Source organism: Exophiala aquamarina (assembly GCF_000709125.1).
Source record: "Exophiala aquamarina CBS 119918 chromosome Unknown aczIA-supercont1.12, whole genome shotgun sequence".
NCBI classification, from domain to species: domain Eukaryota; kingdom Fungi; phylum Ascomycota; class Eurotiomycetes; order Chaetothyriales; family Herpotrichiellaceae; genus Exophiala; species Exophiala aquamarina.
In genome coordinates this window covers 628894-648718 of record NW_013550576.1, presented here as the reverse complement: position 1 = coordinate 648718, position 19825 = coordinate 628894, and the positions used below count along the sequence as shown (strand labels likewise).

Below are 19825 nucleotides of genomic sequence, written 5' to 3'. Positions count from 1 at the left end.
GAAGAGGCTCCGACAGGTTGCATGAGTGAATCGACCCCTCTCCCTTGGGAAGTGGAAAAGGGTGTTTATTTAACCTGTGTATAGAACCGCGGGGAGTCAGGCTGGGAAAGTCCGGGTACAGAAGCCCAACAGAAGGCAATTAATTCTCCACACGCGAGTTCAACTTTCCAGCACACAAGTGTCGAGCTAAGAATATGAACCATCATTGTTATTTCACACGATTAATTTGAACGCAGGTCAACGTCCAACAATTCCATGCCCACTCCAACAATCATTATTCTGCACCTCTCTGGAGCAGAGATCTGTTGTTCATGCTTGTGCAGTACTCCCTCTTCTGGTTCTCTCACAATCTCGATGGCACTACTGTCAGCTACTGCTGTCCATGCAGCACCAAGCTTCTTCACCTTGAAGCCATCTAGGAGCTTGTCCTTGGAGTGGCCTAAGAAGTAGTCTGACACCCCCACTTCCCATATCTTGACCCGTTGGTCATTTCCGACACTGATGACCGCCACGTTAAACCCGCCGGCAGTGCGCTTGACGCTGGCGATCTTCAACGCTGTTAGCGCAGCAGCGTGTGCTCTGGGAACACAAAGTGAGCGTGCAGCAGTTGTATTGAGAGCCAGCGGGATGGCTGCTCGTGATATTATTGTGAGACCCAGTGCGTTATCATCGCCCCCAGTTGCGGTCAGCCATGAGCCTTGAGCCAGAGGAACGGTGTCCATGGACAAGATACTGCTCTGGTGCACACGGTGCACTTCGATTGGGGTATGGCCCTGCTGAACATCGGCCAGATTAAAGGCACTCATATTCAAAAATCCATTGGTTCCCCCGGATAAGATATATGAATCAAATTGCCCTGGTTCGGTCCGTACATGGCCTGATAGAAACGATGCTTGCATCAGACAAAAGGAGCCGTACTGAATCTCTCTCAACGTTTCAAACCTGCCTTGCCTCCGTTTGCTGGTGGGAGTGTAGTGGACGATCTTAGCCTTGCCATTGGAATAAGCCAGGGCTACCAGGAAGGCAGACTCATGAAGCGCCGCCACGGGTGACTTATCTGAGATGTCCTTTAGATCGAAACTCATAATCCTTGCATCGGAGTCCGCGTCCTCTTTCGGTAGCTGATCTTGCAACACCACTCCCACATCAATGCAAGGAACATCGAAGGTCAGCTTCCAGATGTAGAATTCCTCACACCCTGCGCTGCTGAAAAGATATCTTCCAGATGGAGAGAAACTTAGATGTTGAAGGCCTGCTGTGTGGCCCTTCAGGACAGTAAGAGACTGAAAGGCTGTCTTGCCAAGTACCTTGAGCTGGCCAGCGGGCAAGGCAAAAATGTGGATGTTGGTGTCCTCCGCGCCAGTAGCCACTAATGGCAAGTTCTGAGAATTGCACTTGTAGAATCTGCTGCAACCACCGACTGCCTTAATTTCACGGCCGTGACCACCCATTACTATCGACTTGTGGCTTGATCCTCGTAAGGTGTGCCAGTTGAAATTTCCCGCCTTAGTCCAAACAAACGTACGCATCACCTCTTGAGTAACTCGACCCTGATCGGTAGTCTTAAGCGTTTCGCTCTCCGTTTGGCTACTCGAGTCTGTATATGACCAGCTTCGATGGGATCCACCACAATCCACAGAGAAGATTGTACGCTGTTGTGTCTCATTCCAAACGACAAATGAATTAGAGCGAAATCCATAAAGAATGAGATCAACAGATTTGGCACCTGTGATCATATCATTTCTTGCGAAGTAGGACCCCTCGATATTTGGGCCAAAGGGAGGTGAAGAAAGATGAAGGGTGGAGAAGTGAGGTTGATTTACTCCTGCAGCCGAATCCCGCTTAATGCAATGGACGGCATAACACCCATCTCTTCCAGTTGTGAGTATATGAATAGCTCCATACGTGCCGGTTTCAGCCTCATTCATGGTCCCAAGAACCTTGATAGATGTGATGCAGTTTTCTCCATGCACGTGGCGGAAACATGATGAACTTGCAGCCGACTCTGCACTCTTCGATATACCAAAATAAAAAGCTAATGCACCGGCACGAGAACCCAAGATCAGAACTTTAGTTGCAGGGTCATAACAAGAAGCTGTGATTGTAAACGTCTCCGGGAGAGTGAGAGAGGCCACTTCGATTTCAGAAGGAGAGGTCGCCGGCAGCCGCAAAATGAAAGCTTGATTGTTCGCCAGACATGCTATCATGCAAGTGGGCAATCCCTCCGCTGGGTCGGGTTGATGTACGGCATGGATCCAAGAGATCGCACCATGAAGCGAGGTCGAGAGTGGAATTAGGTGGTGATCGGAGAGTTGTAAAATGGCTAGTGTCCCATTCTGCCTGGCTAGAACGACGAGCTTTCGTCTTCTTAAATAGCACGTTATCATATTCATCTTGGAGCTAGAATCGAGGATTTTGATCCAGTTGTGGGTAACTGAGCCCCATCTGGTAGACAGCAGGAATAACTCTCCATACTCTGTCGTCGCAAGACATTCTTCATGCGTGAGTAAGGTATAAAGCCTTAGAGCTCTCCCGGAGCCAGTGATCTCGTTAAAAGATTTGGAGTTAGGCAAAAGGGCATTTTCACCATCACCGATCGTCCTGAGGACTAATTGACCATCTGCACCACCAGTGTACACTCTCATTGAGGATTCGATCCTCATTTGAGCCAATGACCAAATATTTTTCCCACTATGATGTCGATCCTGCATTACAGGTTGCAAGACAAATGGTTGGTTCGCTTGTGCATCGATTCCAACCTTTAAGGACCAGAACCGGCATGTGGCATCCTCACCCCTGGAAAGAAGAAAGACCTCATCTTGACCAGAGATGTTCTGTCTTATGTCGAACAAAACGCTCCATATGCGAGATGCATGGCCCCAAGTAGCAGCCAGTTGGAGATCTTCAAGATTTTCAATATTGCCAAAGCCTGTTAGGACGGGTAAAGACTGACAGCTTAGCAATGCAGTGGATTGATCGCAATTGCTGATGTCCCAAACGCGTATCGTGCGATCATCACTGCAACTTGCCATCAGCCTTGTAAGTTTTCCATTCAAGGTCAATTTTGGCGAGATATTTACTCCAAAAATGGAGCCTCGGTGTCCATTGTATCTGTGTCTAGTAATCGGAACCCAAGATGCAGAATGATTTGCTCTTTGGCAAGTCCAGGCAATGATTTCCCCGAAGACTGTTCCAGATGCAATAATGATATAATTCGCGTCGACAAGATTAATATCTCCAGAATATAGAAAGGATTGTAGGCCTTGTACTTTGACAACAACATTATGACTTGGTGGACTGGAGTCGACAAGGCTTTTCGGACAAACCTCTAGCAGTGTATTATGCGAAGTGAGCATAAATGTGCTTGTTACGGATGCCTGGCTGGGGCTTCGTGTACTGTCCTGAAGTATGGCAACTTTCAGAACCCAGTCCTGAGCATCAAACATAGGGTTGAAGATGACAGTGGGCTTGCTTAAGGCGGGCGGATCCGCACTGGATCCAAAATTGAGGACTCCATAGCGCATCCAGCGGCCACCCCAAGCAACAATATTGAACTGACGAGACAGCGTTTGAGGTGCATTTTCTCGGATAACCTCGATCCCTTGTATGGGCTGTGATTCGAAAATTAATTCGTTCACATTCTGAGTGCCTCCCTGGTCATAGACACGTAGCCACGGCCCTTGGCCTACAAGTATGAAAACCTTCTGGTCACATTGTAGGACCTGCAAAGCAGTTACGGGTAGGCATGACGCCTCCGGCGGGAGCATCCAGATTTCTCCTGGCCTTTCAAAAGCAACAGACGCTATATATTGGTGAGAGTTCTTTGAGAGAACAGTAATCTTGTTTAAGCATGCTGGAGGAGGTGTTAAGGCATAGCGTGGTCAGTCCGTAGCGCGAGGTTAGTTACCATAGATAGAAGAATCCTGTGCCTGTGAACTCCGACAGAAAGAAGGCTGAGAGTGCGCCGAATGCCAAGACCTTTTTTTCTGGATCCCGTCGACGACCCTCCTCCCTCTCAACCTCCAATCCCTCCGCTCGGGTAGTCTTAGTCTCACTTTCCATGGTATGGGGCGTTGTCTGTCTCCTACGAGTAGTACTGTTCACAATGCTGTCTCGGTTCCACGGCGAGTAAAGGCATACATCGACGTCTCACCGCACCTCCCTTGAATTTCTTTCTACGCGCGTCAGACGCGGTTTTTGGACGCGTCTCATGAACGGGTGAATGCTTGGAAGGAGAGACACCAACATTTTGCGATGAGTTCTCGCCCCTCTCTGACTGCATGTGGGCTGGAAGGGGCGGTCTTGCAAATACTTATCACTTGATTTTCACCCGGAATTCTCCTGAGTCTCACCTAAATTATCACCAGGCGTTGAAATCATGGGTTCAGCACTTGAACCAATTGTGCTGTCCGACTCTGAAGATGAAGGCCCACACAGGAGAAAAGGCACGAATCAATCTGGCTACCTGCATCAGATAGCCAATGCAGATGAACGGCAGGCCTCATATCTGAGGCAGCAACTCAAGCCTTCACAGAAACCCTTCGATTTCTCGAGGACACAATCGCTAGGTTTACCACCATTCAGCCGTGGCATCCGGGTACCTGGCCGTATCGCATCAACAATCAATACACCAAGAACAGAAGTGGCCACTGGCCCTCAAACATTGTCTTTAAACAGTCCAAGTAGTATTACACCCGCAACACAGCGGAGAGTGCCCTTATCAAATGGTGAGATCACCATGAAAAGTATGAGTCGAACATCGAACGGATATCCAGCCACTACAACCATCAATGACACTCCCTCAACTCGCCTCTTCACCCCGGACTTTGCACAACTAGGGAAGTTGTCTACCCCGAATACTCAAGCTCGCCAACCCACAGAAATGGTGTCAACCGAACACAAAGCGCCCGATCAGGAGGTGCGCCCTGTATCTGGCAATTCTGGTGCGAAGATCTGCCAAAATTGTGTTCGTATCAACACCACATGCGATGGCTTGCAACCATGCACTCCATGCAAACAAAGACAATATGACTGTGTATATCAAATTAACACACCAAATCGCGAGCAACGACCATCCTTGATAGTCAAATTACAATTGCCACGTCGAAACAGCGTCAGCTCCAGTATCGAGCATCTGGAGAGTCCGAGGTCTGCTTCAGGATCAGAAATGGGTTTTGATGCCAATCAGAGACCAAAAATGTACATGAAGCCAACACAACCCCAGATAGGCGGCCATGATGTTGACAGTCGCTTGCACGTCCGCAACGCTCGCCACGAACGAAACCTAAGCTACGAGCCAGTTACTGCCGACAAAGCACTCGACAATGACTCGTCAGAGGAATCAACTCCCTCCCTGGAAATCGACCTAAGCATTGATGCAGTAAGGAATTTGGTCGATACATTGCAAAAAGATCAACATGATTGGCAAGAAAAGTCCGTTCAGGCTGAGTTGAGGCAAGCGACATTCGATATGAAAACTCGACGTCTTCCAGACCTTGACCCAACCATACCTGATCCTTTCAAGGTTGCCTTTGAGAAAAGAAGGACCGAGAATGAGAAAGAACCCCTCGGTACAATCGAGATGGGTGGCTTGAGCAAACTTCAAGCTCGGCCAATACAAAAGAAGACCATGTTGACCCGGGCTGTTGAGAAGCGCTTCAAGACCGAAGGAACAGTCCTCCCTAAATATAAGGCGATCGGCAGAATCGCCTCTACCTTTCTTGCACCTAATTGTCACACTCAGAAATACCGCCCTTATGACGCAGAGGATGAGATCCAAGATCCTGATGCAACAGAAAAGTACCTTGAACTCGAACAGCGCTTCAACAATAACTATGACAGTTTGAAAGCGCAGCGAGACTGCCAGGAATTGATATGGCTTTGGAAACCTTGGGCAGAACAATTGTTTGTATCATTACAGATCAAGCCAGATCATGTTCTCTATTACTTTGTGCAAGACCATTTCGAGCCAGAACGTCAACTCTTACTACCATGGTCTATAGAATCAGCCAAAGCTTGGAGCTTGGAATGGACGAAAAGATGCTCGACTTGCGAGCTTGCAAATCATGAAGAGATGATCACAGGCTTCAGTAGGAACAAATTCGACGAGCTAGAAAGGCCTAGTGATCGAAGTCTTGCTTTTGCCGGCCTGGCTGCTCATGCATTCCATCAAGTGAGCAGAATAAGCCTTTGGCACATCGTTGCTGGCGGTGTCATCCAGCCACCCCACGATGAATGGGAGGATGACGAGAACGGGTCGGAACCTTGCTTGATCTGTCTCCGTCATCATTGCCCGTCCCATGGCAATTTTATAGAGGACCGCGACGACGATAACGCAGAAGATCCCAAAGCCTACGTCAATGATGAAGAGAAGAAACAGAACGTCAGGCAATTCATGTCACTCCCTGCAAGCGACCAAAGTGAGCATAAACCACATTTATGTGGAGTGTTCTGTGTTGATCCATCACAAGACCTGCAACAGATACTAGGCCGGCAGCCTGACGGCACCGTCAGCGGGGACAGCCGGGTAACTGCACAGACTCGATCATCTTTCCCAGGCAATGAATTTTGTAGCAATTCTTGTTTCTGGGAAGTGTCTCGTCGACGAAAGATCAAGATATCAGATGCAACATTCCATCCATTCCTCTCACAGTCACATAGAGTGTTGGTTGAGAAGGTAATGCGATTCTATCTCAATCACACTCGAGGGCCATGTATCATCTCTCGCATTGTCAAGGACGTGACATGTGAACGGGTCTTTAGCCATATGATTTACTGCATGGTGCAAAGGCCACATCCGCCACTGGAAGCAGATGCTGTGTCGGACAGCAATTCTGGTCAAAGACATCCCTATGCAGTGAAGAAGAAGAGGAAGCCTATGACGATAATGGATGTATCTAGGAGTGGAGACCTGGACCAACGTCCTCCATTTCTCCCATGCTCACATGAAGGACCTTGCCACAACGATCCGAAATGCACCTGCTACAGGTACAAGGTGCATTGCGAGCGGTTCTGTGGGTGCGACGAATCTTGCAAACGACGCTTCAAAGGATGTAGTTGTGTGGCCCGAGGGAATAAGGTTTGCTTCAAAGACAACCGTTGTGAGTGCTGGAAATTGAACAGAGAATGTGACCCCTCACTTTGTGGGAAATGCGGTGTATTTGAAGTATTGGATTCGTACAACAAGTACAATGACGATATTCGCAAAGGCAGGTGCAGGAATAATCGAATCCAGCTTGGACTACCGGCCCCAACGACCAAGGCACCGAGTCAAATCCAAGGGTATGGTCTCTACAGCAGAACTGATATTCCCAAAGAAGACTTTATTGGGGAATATACAGGAGAAGTAATCAGTAAGTCTGAGGGTAATAGAAGAGGGGCCATGTATCATGTACTTGGTCAGGAATACCTCTTCATAATCAACAAGGCTCAGGAAATCGATGCGTCCAACAACGGCAATAAAATGAGGTTCATGAACAATTCGCAGAGGGAGGAGCACATCAATGTGGAGCCGAAGATGTTATGGTGCAGTGGTGTGGTGCGCGTTGGTCTATTTGCCAAACGTCACATCGAAGCCGGAGAGGAGCTACTGTACAATTACAATTACCCAGAGTCGAAGGTTCAGTATTTCTGGGAGCCAGGAGAGCGACCAGCAAATACTCGAGCGATGGTTCCTCCATCCCACGAACGCATTGCAAGAACGATCACAGCACCGAATTTGGCTGGGGCGATTGCGAAGACAAGGGGTGTAGACAGCAGCTCCTCCCCCGTGCCCATGAGAAACCGAAAGAGAAAGCGAGTGGTGGATGAGAGCTCAGAGATTGATGACCTCCCCGCTGCTGAAGGAGTCCAGAGCGAAAGTGAGGCGTCGCAGATACTGGAAATTGAAGACTCGGCAGATTCTGAGTATGAGACCAACGGTCGGATAACAGAAGAGGACGAGATCGAAGAAGTTTCAGACGAAGTTTCGAGCGATCATGGAGTCCCGGTGGCCACCAAAGCTTCGAAAAGAAGGGCAGGGGCTTCAAAAAGCCGTTCTTCTAAGATTGTAGGAGCAACCAGCAGGCGACTGAAGAAACGATCGCGGATCAATGGAACAGCTACAGCTCGGCGTGCTCGCAGACCGCAGGATACGCCGGATGGAGCTATGTCGTCTTTTGGCCCTGTTCGGACCAAGTCTACTAGTCGCCCAACTCATACGAAGAACAAAGCAGGCAAATTAGTGGTTCGTAAGCGGAAGATCGGCCCAAACGACCGCAGATTTGGAGGCAAAGCGCAACAGCTGGCGTGGGAGACCAGGAGATTGAATGAAGCGTTGGCAAGCCAAAGAGACAAGCAGCGATGACCATATTATCATGTACCAAAGATCAACCAGAGAAAACCATATCTCTTGTTATGGCATTTAGAACTACTGGTCAGGTACCTGGTACCCAGTTGCGATTCACACGCCATTTGTTAGTGTGCTCAACATGCATATGTACCAAGAGTGCCGGGCCGCACACGATTGACTGGCAAGAACTGGAAAGTGGATGATTTTGACCAGGATCTGGGTGGTATTTGTCTGGTGTGGTTGTGGCTGTGGCTGTGGCTGCCGATCCCTTTGATCGCAGGTGTAGATCCCCATCGAACATGGTGTGTGGGTTGTTTGGACAAGTGTTCAGGGACCGATGTGGCATATTCGATCTGCATACAGTACAAAGAAATGCCTAGCAAGTTGTATGTAGATGCCACTTCATCGGGAGTAGCAGTGGATACTGCACTCTTCCCCTCGGTCGCATTTCAGAAATTGGAAGATTGGAGCCATGTGTCAAAGTTCATGTTCCTGATGTGGACATGCAACTCGATGACGTGAGCGGCTTGTTGCTTTGACGACGGGACGTACTCGCAATGAAGCGTTGACAGCGTTGTGTGTACGGAGAACACTGTGCACTACTCAGCTGCATGGTGAGCACTGAGCACTGACCGGGTTATTAAGCTTGCCGCCAAAATCCAAACCATCGAACCAAGCGCCATCCATCCTCCTGTGAAAACGTCAGAAAGACGATCTCCAAGCTTCAAGCTTCGAGTTTCGAGCCATCGAGCCATCGAGCTCCAACTTCTTGCAGCCATTCCCTGATCCCCTTGCAAGCTCCAGCTCTCTCCTCGTGCCTGTGCTCCGTACCTGCGCCCGCTCCAACATTTTGCAAGCCGAACACAAAAACTATTCTGGTACGTTGTTTACCTTTCCACTGCTGCCGAGTGTCGCCCTGGAGCCAAAGGTGCCACGGTCATAGAGACACATCCCTGGCTGTTGCTGTGGAGTCGATGATGAAAGTGACGCTGTGGCTGGTCCTATCTGCCTCATATTGTGGCTTGTTACTGTCCTTGCACCGGTTTTCACTGGTGCAGTGGGCGAAGGTTGAGTGGAAAAAGTGGGTTGATGTGGGCGGTGGCCCCAGCAATAGAGCAATGGTCGGTGCAGGCCCATGGACCCCAGGCAGTCCAGGGGAGCCCCAGTGCCATTGGCGTCTTCTCTGGCCTTCTGTGCCTCTCGAGTCCTGCGTCTTGCGTCGCTCTGACCACCGACCACCAAGATCCTTGGGGGCCTCCGCTATCATCCGGGACGTCATTGTCCTCCACTCGCACCTGTGCGGCACAACAGCTGCAGCTTGAACCCGCCGCCACGCCTGAATTACTACTAGTTACTACCTTCTCTTCGCTGACCTTGGTGCCCTTTCCCATCTTTCCATTCTTCACAACACTGTTACCTCCTAACAACTGCTATCAAAAGTATCTGAAAGATTCTGTTGCTTGAACCTGTCCTCCACTCTTCATCTAGAGACCGTACCAGACCTGTCCTACAGCGCACCGCCACTTGAACCCCTTTGCAACCCCTCGTGTTCTCTTCAGTGCGTCATCACCTGTCTCATAACCACTTCTCAAGATGCATCGCACATACTCCATGCGCCAATCGCGCGCTCCTACTGCCTCCCAGATTGAAAACCCTCCTCCACCAGCCTCTTCGACCAAAGGCGGTCGCCTCTTCGGCCGCGGCAATTTCGGTAAGCTCGAATGGTTCTGCAAAGTGCCCAGAACTTCAACTGACAGCGAAGAATAGGCCATGCTTTTAGAAAGGGGACGGCTGGTGCGTTCGGCCCAGATCTCGCAAAGAAGCTTTCCCAGCTCGTCAAGATGGAAAAGAATGTCATGCGCAGTCTTGAGCTTGTAGGCAGAGAACGAATGGAAGTTGCTGTAAGTATTTCCCGCGGACAGTGTTCAGGAACTGCCTTAGATTGAAAACCGGGCTAACTCTAATCCACAGCAACAACTCTCTTTGTGGGGCGAAGGCTGCGATGAGGATGTCAGTGATGTCACCGACAAGCTCGGCGTCTTGGTCTATGAAATTGGCGAGTTGGAAGATCAATTCGTCGATCGCTACGACCAATACCGTGTGACTATCAAGTCCATCCGTAACATCGAAGCTTCAGTCCAGCCCTCACGAGACCGCAAGCAAAAGATCACCGACCAGATTGCTCAGCTCAAATACAAGGAACCCAACAGCCCAAGAATTGTCGTTCTCGAGCAAGAGTTGGTTCGTGCCGAGGCCGAGTCTTTGGTTGCAGAAGCTCAGCTGTCCAACATCACTCGCGAAAAGCTCAAGGCTGCATTCACCTATCAATTTGATGCTATCCGGGAACACTCGGAGAAAGTGGCCATCATTGCTGGCTATGGCAAGCATCTCCTTGAACTCATCGATGATAACCCAGTGACTCCTGGCGAGACCCGAGCTGCCTACGATGGCTATGAGGCCTCCAAAGCCATCATCCAGGACTGCGAAGATGCACTTACCAATTGGGTGTCTTCGAACGCGGTTGTCAGCTCCAAGCTCTCCGTACGTTCGCGCAACCTGAGCCAACGCAGGAAGAAGAATGCTGCTTCAGGCGAAGGCGTGGACTTGAGTGGTCAAGACCCTGCAATGAAGAGCGATCGCGATGGCTGGGTTCCCGCAGGTCAGCACGGAGAATACGAACAGGAGGAGGAGGATGACGAAGAGGAAGAAGAGGAAGAGGCTCCAGTCGGAACCAACGGTAAGTCATTCCTCTGTGGTAGCGTCTCCATCAAACTAATACGTTGAGAAGGCCAACACGCTGGGCAGCACCCAGTCGCCGCCTAACTCCACAAGAGACTTTTCTATAACACCGCAACACACACGAGGAAGGCCGCAATGATCTTGAGCGGCAAGATTTGACCGTCGAAGCCATACTGCGGATAAAGAAGAGTTTGTGAAAACAAAATACCCCGTGGGAAAATGGGATGGCGCAGGATCTTAAGGGAGCATACAGGGTGTTCGCACAATGAGTGATGTCGAGAAGGTAATTTCTTTTCAATTTGATGAGATCGAGGATGCAAATACTGAAGTGCTTGTTTGGGCTCCTTGGAATCAATTCGATGCCTCTCTGCCAGCCATGTAGACATGGAAGTCTTCCTCGACTGCTGAAGATGACGTGATGTTTCGAGAAGCACGGCACTGGCACGCACAACGCAGGATTGAGACAAGGGCTTTTGAGTCTGTGGGCCATCTAGCATCGAGTAATAATGAAATAATGGAATAGAGTCCATTTGCGAATGCTTGTTCCTGCCGAGAAATAGATTTCGTAAGCTCGATGTCACATGACACACGTCACACGTCACACACGTGTCCCTCCTACTCCGTACTCGTACATGCCTCGATTGAGGGCATGACCTATCAGCGATTATGTATGACCAGCCAGAGGGTAGGCGTCGTCACGAAGACACGTGTTGAGACTACTTCTCCAGCCACCGGGGTGCTCCAAGTGGCGAGTAAGTCCGATGGTCACAACACGTAATACACGACCGGCACACCAACATCAAATGAACTGCCATGCAGAGTGTCTGGCCTACTCGTACACAGTAATGGAGCATCGTCGTAACTAACATTTTTCGAACTCAGACGATCCCACCTCCAAGAAAAGCACTACGCAGCGCCCCTAAGCAATCAAAGGCCCAGGAGTGACTCTGGCAAAGAGCGAGTGCTCGTGGCCACCCAAGCCTGTCTATTTATAACGGGAAGGTATCGAGGGGTTGATGTGATTGGTGTGGCGCGTACTGCGACGGGCAGCGACGAGATCTTTCGGCAAGCGAAAAGCAGAGATCTAAACGCGCTAGTGCCACCCACTGGTGCCAACTTGGATGACTACAGTACGTATCGACGATCGTACAAACCTGATGCGTTGTGCTCCGTACAGTGCTTGGTATGTAGACCTTCTGCGCCAGAGGGTTTGAAATCGCGAGAAGTGCTGTAGTGAAACGACAAGCATATGTTAGTTTCACTCCCCATGGTATATACAGTTGGTTGCTTGATTGCGCAGGACGGGAGCCGGAAACCTTCGTACGGATCGATGGGGGGCTGCGCAAGTGCGACTTTACCTCGTAGTCACTAGCTACTAGCCACCAGCTAGCAGTAGCAGTGAACCGTCTGAACAAATGCAAAAGAGCCTCGTTCTCCGAGAGTTCTAGATTGGGGGACACTCCTCCATGGGACGCTACTGCCCTAGGTTGGGTACGGTCTAGGGGGGTGCTGGGCGAGAAGGAAGCTTGGCTCAATCCTAGCTGAGCTGTCCCTAGTCTGAGCCTTGGTGAAGGAGGTCCTCTGTAGAGAGGATTGTCAGAATAATCTTCCTCCGCCGCACAGGTGAGGTGACAAAGCCCAAGTCACCGATGGTCAGATTTTGGCTTCAATGTCTCCATTATCAGTTCGCGTGCACAGTAATTAATTCTGCGCACGAATGTTCCTTTGCCCTTGATGATACCACCCTCTTACGAGTAGTTAGGGCTAATGAAACACCCGTTTTAATGGGGGCTGGACCGACACCGGCTTAGCCTGGGAAACTAACCATCCTCTAGCTTAGGCGGTTCCACTCGTAGGCCTGTGAGGGGCCCGGGGAGCCCTGAGGGGGACACTGGTGCACTCCGTAAAGCAGGAGTACCTAAGCTGCCACCTCCTCGCCCGCTGCCTCAGCCTCACTCCGTGTCTGTCTCGTTTTGGCTGTGCCCTGCTACGCCCCAATAGAGATGATGCCGCATTCGCTGTGCCACGGCTGAGGGACGAGGGATGAGGGCTGAGGCCCTACAACAAGTGACGAGGCAGTAGTAAACAGCTGCTTGCTTTTCTTAAGCGATCCGGCGTCCTGTATTTCTATTTCTCTATCGTTCTGATTATTGTTGTTTCTTGTCTTTCTTCATCTGCCTAGATTATTCATCCATACCGAGGAACCAGGCCACACCATCATCACGCTCACGTCGTTTAGTGGGACCCTCATCCTACGTACAGAGTATCCGTACCGTACCTGGAAAACGCCGCCTCCGCAGGCTCACCTTCGCCTCAGTTGGGACTCGCTGCACCCGAACGTGAGTGAGGGTGACAATTCTCAAACTGCCCTGAGTGCTTACGGCCCCAATTCACGACACTCGATTCCTACCCTGACTTGTTGCTTCTTTTTCTTCTGATTCCTGCATCAGTCAAGTCCATCACCGCACCCGCCAAACTCGACAGAACAGCACTCCGTTCATATCCAACAACTCATCTCAACCCTCTTACTGAGGAACGGATCTCCTTCTCCATCGGCGACCTTGCTTCCCCGCATTGGGAAAAGGTCCATGGTCTAGTGCCGCCAATACGAACCTATTATACCTACGAGTACTAGTAATCAGCTCAGCTGAGTTCGAGCAGCTCTCGCACTTAGACAGAACCAAATCGCACCTTTTGATTGCCTAGGATATTCACAGTCGTCAACATGGTCTCAGCAGGCCGCATATGCTGTATAACAGCACCCTTTCTTCTCACAATTGCCGTGCTCGTCTGTACGGTGCTGATCTTCATCGCGGGAACCATTGACCGCAATAAGACTGTTGACGATCTATATTTCCTCAAGGTAAGCAACACTTCTCTTCTCTGCCTCTTCCCCTGCGGCCTCATAACTGACATGTATATCCTGCGCCACAGATCGACCTAAGAAACCTGACCCTGACGTCCTCCGCAAACCTCGTCGGCGATTCCAGCGACACCAACTCCACCATCCTGGCAGGAGCCCTGCAGGCTGCGAAGCAGTCACTGGGCATGAAAGACTTCTACACAATCTACCTCCGAAGCTACTGCAGCTGGAACGGCGACGACGTCTATGCGAACTGCACAGACCCCAAGGCGTATTTCTGGTTCAACCCCATCAACGTCTGGGGCTTGAACAACACCGGCGTTGACGTGGACACCTTCATCCCCAAGGAGTTCAATGACGGGCTGAAAGTCTACCACAATGCCTCCAAGGCCATCTTCTATCTGTACACCGGTGCACTCGCCGCTGCAGCGATCAGTATCTTGGTCGGCATCTCAGCCATATTCTCGCGCTGGGGATCGTTCTTCACTACCTTCTGCGCCACGGCAATGTGGGTTCTTTTGGTCGCTGCTTCCATCACCACCACGGCTGTCTACGTCGTGCTCCGTGCCGCCTTGGACAACAGCCTGAAGGACGACTACGGCATTGACTCGGACATCGGCACCAGGGTTCTTTCCGTCACCTGGATCGGTTCCGCCTTCGCCGTTGGAGCCGGTTTCTTCTGGTTCCTGTCGGTCTGCTGCTGCAGTGGCCGAAGCCCGTACAACCCCGGCAGCAAAGAAGCTAGGCGCACGAGAGCTGAGAAGACCCCATACACGTATGAAAGAGTCGGAAGCCCCTACATGGGCCCCAGCGACCACCAAAGCGTCCCCTTGACGAACTTCGGTCCTGGAAGCCAGCAGGCGCAGAGAGGAACAGCTTATGAGCCATTCCGACCTCAGCATGTCTAAAGATACAGTGCTCGAGTCTAGTTGTGTTCACCTTCACGGTGAAGGATGCTTTTGGATGGTTGGATGATCCCTAGGTGTTCGGGGCGCGCCCATGGGTGCTCTGCGCCGTGCCTGTGTTACCGCCTGCCCCTTTGTAGGGATGAGCTTGTTTGGGACTGAAAGACTAGGGGAGCAATGCTCTTTTGCATTGGCTCACTATTTTGGTCCCATAAGACTGGAGCGGTTGGCTCCGGGCCTAAGAAATTGCTCCCCAAAGGGAACAACGTCATCCCTACAACCGCTGTTTGATTCAGTCACTCAGCTCAAGCAATGGGACTCTGGGACTGGAAAGAGGAACAGACCACCTCAATTCAATGACATTTGCATCATTTTGTTGCCTCTTGTGTCCAAAAAATGCGCCTTGGGGCAAGGGACTTTTTGGGGAAACGGCGTTCAGTAGTGGGAAAGACGTCTTTTTTTGGATCAGGAATAGGAATAGCAATACTTATATTCTTTTCCTACGGCGTTCAGCTTTTTATATATTATATGATACGATACGATACGATACCTGGTAGCGTATATAAGGGTTCCAATTTGTTTTATTATTCTTCTAGTCTTTCTTTTGCTTGGTCTGTCGGTCTGTTTCATATTTCCGAGAAAGGGAGGGCGGACGGATAGCGTTCCAATGCATTGCGGATGACAGGGTCTACTTTCGCTATAGGACTAAAGTGAGGAGTGTGGACGAATGAAAGAATCGGAAGACATCATGTGGATTCGATCTCATGGTTGTGGCATTGTCGTGGCATTGTGATTGCTACTGTTACTGCTACTGCTGCTGCCATGGAATATCACAAGAGAGTGTCTCCTATAGGGCAAGGGAAGAGGACCGAGAGCGAGACTGGGGCCCCTGCTAATACAATTGACACCGTAGTTCGGCCGCGGCGGCCTGCTTCTCGTTCTCGCAAAAAAGAAATCGAGGTGTCGAGACGACGAGGTGTCCTTCTTAGTTTCGTCTGGGAAATGAATGATTGTGGGTGCCGCGAATACATGATGGGGAAAGGCCTAGCTTGTTCTGTGCTCGGTCGACCTTTCTTTTCCCTCTTTTGGGGGTGTTGAATGGGATGACCCTCGGTGGAAACAGTGAAGGCAGGTTGGCTGGCGGTTTTCTGCGTCAGCTACGAGTCTTGGCTATACATCCAAATCCTTCACAGCAGGCTGTATTAAGCGTCTGTCTCCAGAGCCATCAAGGATTGCTTCGTCGCCCTGTCACCAAGCCCTAGCAATCGATTCGTGTGCACCCATCCTTGACATCTTGCTCGTCACATGGTTGACAATTGAGCAAGTTTGCTTACGACCTTCCAATCGCTCACTCACTCGGTGATACCTCTCCAGCCGCCCCGCGGCCTATAGCCGATCAAGCCCTCGTCCCTCGCTATATCTGCTGCCTTACGGCCAGTGAGGACGCTGGTCTCATGGTCACGGCCTAAGACGTGGAATTTCTTGAACACGGCGTCTTCTTCATCTGCACCTGCATCTGCATCACCGCGCTGACGACGGCGACACCGCCATATCTTCTGACCGGTCTTAGGATCCTTCGCTGGTGTAAACCCACAAGCGTGGCGGTCGAGCGAGAGGAACCACTTACGCTGGTGGATGGAGTTGATACTGTTATTTGCGCCTGGGTACGCATTTTGGAGTCGGATTCGTTCGTCCGCAGAAGGTGCTTGTGCTGGGTTGGGATCGGAAGAGGCGGCAAGGATTGCAATGGCGGAGTCTTCCTTCTGCCTCTTCTTCTTGTACATATCATAGTCGATTTCCCCAGCAGATCGTTTGCGGGCTGGTGGCGAGGCCAGCCGGTGAAGCGAGGAGACACTTTGCTTTAAGTGGGGACCGCGCGGGCTTCTATTTTCGGTGGTGCGTCCATCTCGTGACTCTCGGGAGGAGCTTTGACTTGATTCGGAAGTCTCTGCATCTTGCTTTCTAGCCATGGCCGAGTTGTGCCGTCGTCGGCGTCTGAAGGATGGTGGTGCTGGCTGTTCCAGCCGGTTATTCTCAGCCGTCAAGCGAAGAGTGATCGTATAGTTTGGAGGAAGCTTTGTCCCGTGGAGGCGAAGCTTTATCTTTCGCGCTTGGAACGCTTGGTGAAGCTTTTGAGGCTCGGACTCTTCCCTGATATCTCCAACATCTGAGTCAGAGGTAGAACTGTCCATGAGTGTATTCGAGCTAGATGAGCGGCTTGATCTATAAGGAAGAACAAAGAATTCGCCGGTATCCCATAGCAGCATGGTGCCAGTATCAGATGAGGCAGTTTCAATCAGGTGGTTCCATACATTATGAACTCTAGTCTCAGTTGCGTTGCGATTTTGGCGGACACTGTTGGGGTCCCCCGGTAATCCATACATGATGGCAAAGCTGATAGAGCTACTAGCATTACACTGCAAGCGCAAATCATAGTGGGTGCCAGCGATCGGATGGTCATGTTGGTGGATGACAAAGTGATGGCCTCGGTCATTGAGGTTTCGTTGATAAAGATCCAGCCACGCTTGGTGGGCGAGGCGTGGTCGGTTCACGGAGTCAGGTAAGCGGGCATTGAGTAACTTTGTGGAGAAGAAAGACACAGGGTCTTCAACTTCGACCTCGCCGGCTTCGACAGCTGCTGTGGCTGACTTAGTTGGTACGAACCTCCTAGGACTGGCAGTGGTGTCGATTCGATGCTTGGGTCGGGCACGTGGTGGAGGTGATACACCCCTATTGAGAGAATCTGGTGCTGTCAACTCCCAGGATTTGTTTCTGCGTTTGACGAAGGGATTCTCAATAGTAGCTTGGGAGTTATGTCCTGTCATTCATGAGGTTGAAAGATGGCGCGTACTCGTATGGTGATGATATGGCAATAGACAGAGGGTTCCCGAGTGCACGATTAATTAACGTCAGGAAGTAGTTTAGCGCTGGATTGAGGGGGTAATTCCGACTGGATGACGTCAATGCCAAGAGATTTCCACGAACTGCAAGTGTCTGACTAAGATTGGCAGGTGTGATTCTGGGGACTGCCCTAATCGATATCCTAATCCTTACCAACCGTTCTATCATGAACCAATATCCTTCTGGATTCTGCCACCAGGCTCTGGCAACCTTCAGGTCTAAGTATATATAGCTTTCTTTCTTTCCCAATGTCATGTCGTGTTCTCCATCAGAAATCACTACTCATAACCGCAATAACAACAGCAATAACAGCACTCGCAGCAACCGCAATAACTCACATGCTCAGCAACACCAGCAACACTTCCCAACAATCTTCTATGAAAGCCTCAAGCATTCTCAAGCAAGCAATGTCAGGCCTCTCCCACGCTAAAATTGTCCACCGGCCTTCCAAGACCAGAGGAACAGCCAACCATGGGTGGCTCGACACCAAACATTCCTTCTCTTTCGCCAGCTGGTACGATCCAAAATACACTCAATTCGGCTCTCTCCGTGTCCTGAATGAAGATCGAGTCGAGCCAGGCGAGGGCTTCCCCACCCATCATCACCAGAACGCTGAGATCTTCTCATATGTCCTCAGCGGAGAATTGACGCATAGGGACTCAATGCAAAAGAAAGGTCAAGAAAGTGAGGACAAAAACAAGTTCTTCCGACTACACCGTGGAGATGTGCAATTCACCACCGGTGGCCGAGGCATCTCACATAGCGAATACAACGAACACAATGATAGCTGGGTTCACTTCCTGCAAATCTGGGCTTTGCCGTGGAAGCGGAACTTGCCTCCTGCATATCACACAAGCACATTCTCTGAAGAATCCAAGCGACAAGGATTTGTGACTATCATCACACCCTTGAAGGCTGGTCCAAATGCAACGCTTGACGAGGAAAAGGCCGCAGTGCCAAGTGTTGAGGGTACCATTCCTATCCACGCAGATCTTGTTTTCAGTGCAAGCATTATTCCCCAAGGGAAGACTTTCACTTACAAGGTCGGCGGAGGAGATGTGGTATCTTCCAAATCGGGGCGAAATGTTTACGTCCACTTGCCCGAAACGAAAGGTGGAAAAGCTAAGATCCGGATTGACGGACGAGACAACGCCATTCTGAGCGAGGGCGATGCAGCATTTGTGACTCAAGTCAGCGCCAATGACGAACTAAAGGTTGAAAGCATAGGCGAAGCTGAGGCAGAGGTTGTAGTCATTGATTCAGAGTAAAAGGTTGATCTGGGGAAAAGTGTTGACACATGATTAAAAGGGCGCTTCGGCGTTTGGTACTATATAGCATGGAATATAAAGGCGCAAACATCTCTATGGATGAGCATATCGAATCTACATTTCAGTCACCTGAATCTATCTGGTTCCCTTTTGGCCTTCCCACGTACCTGTTATATATACATATACCTACTCCACCACGACACGACTCCACGATAAACGCTGCGACGAACTTGCAGACTTGTCAGACAGGATGAGTCATCTGGAGCTCTTGGCCCTGGCTGGGTGCCTGGGTGCCTGCCAGGTGCCTGCAAGACCTGAGGCAGTGAGTCAATGATGGTGGATCTCACCAATCCATCCAATCGCAAAGTAGTGGGTTCATTCTAGCTATGAAACTAGCTGAGATGTGGATTGGGGTTTTGGACAGCTTCGCCAGTCTCCGTCCACTGATTAGTTGTTGAATGCAGCTCTCGGATACGAGTGTGAGATGCAACTGGGCAAGGTAGGAAGGAGCATTTTAGTTCCCAAACTTTTGAAGATCACTTTACAACAGTAACTGTAGGTGATAACTGTTGCTGTTTTCTGTTTCTTCTCTCTCAGCACCAGATTCATCGGAACTACCACTCCCGTAAAAGTACATTGTGTCGAAACAGCTCCCGATTGAGTTTTTATATTTGCATTGCTTCGGCTTCCGTGGATTCCAGCTCCACCGGTTACCCATGCGGTTGTAACCTCCGCCACTTGGGTCGAATATCGAATATTTCAATATTGACCAGTTGCGCTTCCTGACCACATATCACTCAAAATGATGCTGTAAAAGAGA

The 19825-nt window shown here is 50.3% G+C and overlaps 6 protein-coding genes across 6 annotated transcripts; 4 read left to right on the top strand and 2 right to left on the bottom strand.

The window, feature by feature from the left end:
• Positions 1–221: 221 nt before the first annotated feature.
• A1O9_10227 (uncharacterized protein) lies at positions 222–4062 on the bottom strand (the record flags this gene model as incomplete). The annotated part of the gene is made up of 3 exons (XM_013400962.1): positions 222–3685; positions 3738–3778; positions 3908–4062. The coding sequence occupies 3 exons, from the start codon at positions 4060–4062 to the stop codon at positions 222–224; spliced, it is 3660 nt and encodes a 1219-aa protein (XP_013256416.1).
• Positions 4063–4378: 316 nt separating this feature from the next.
• Positions 4379–8344, top strand: A1O9_10226 (uncharacterized protein; the record flags this gene model as incomplete). The annotated part of the gene is made up of 1 exon (XM_013400961.1): positions 4379–8344. The coding sequence occupies one exon, from the start codon at positions 4379–4381 to the stop codon at positions 8342–8344; it is 3966 nt and encodes a 1321-aa protein (XP_013256415.1).
• Positions 8345–9922: 1578 nt separating this feature from the next.
• On the top strand, positions 9923–11113 carry A1O9_10225 (uncharacterized protein; the record flags this gene model as incomplete). The annotated part of the gene is made up of 3 exons (XM_013400960.1): positions 9923–10040; positions 10097–10230; positions 10301–11113. The coding sequence occupies 3 exons, from the start codon at positions 9923–9925 to the stop codon at positions 11111–11113; spliced, it is 1065 nt and encodes a 354-aa protein (XP_013256414.1).
• Positions 11114–13793: 2680 nt separating this feature from the next.
• Positions 13794–14839, top strand: A1O9_10224 (uncharacterized protein; the record flags this gene model as incomplete). The annotated part of the gene is made up of 2 exons (XM_013400959.1): positions 13794–13931; positions 14003–14839. The coding sequence occupies 2 exons, from the start codon at positions 13794–13796 to the stop codon at positions 14837–14839; spliced, it is 975 nt and encodes a 324-aa protein (XP_013256413.1).
• Positions 14840–16188: 1349 nt separating this feature from the next.
• On the bottom strand, positions 16189–17661 carry A1O9_10223 (uncharacterized protein; the record flags this gene model as incomplete). The annotated part of the gene is made up of 1 exon (XM_013400958.1): positions 16189–17661. The coding sequence occupies one exon, from the start codon at positions 17659–17661 to the stop codon at positions 16189–16191; it is 1473 nt and encodes a 490-aa protein (XP_013256412.1).
• A 483-nt stretch (positions 17662–18144) lies between these two features.
• On the top strand, positions 18145–19005 carry A1O9_10222 (uncharacterized protein; the record flags this gene model as incomplete). The annotated part of the gene is made up of 1 exon (XM_013400957.1): positions 18145–19005. One exon carries the CDS (start codon positions 18145–18147, stop codon positions 19003–19005), a length of 861 nt encoding a protein of 286 aa, XP_013256411.1.
• Positions 19006–19825: the final 820 nt, after the last annotated feature.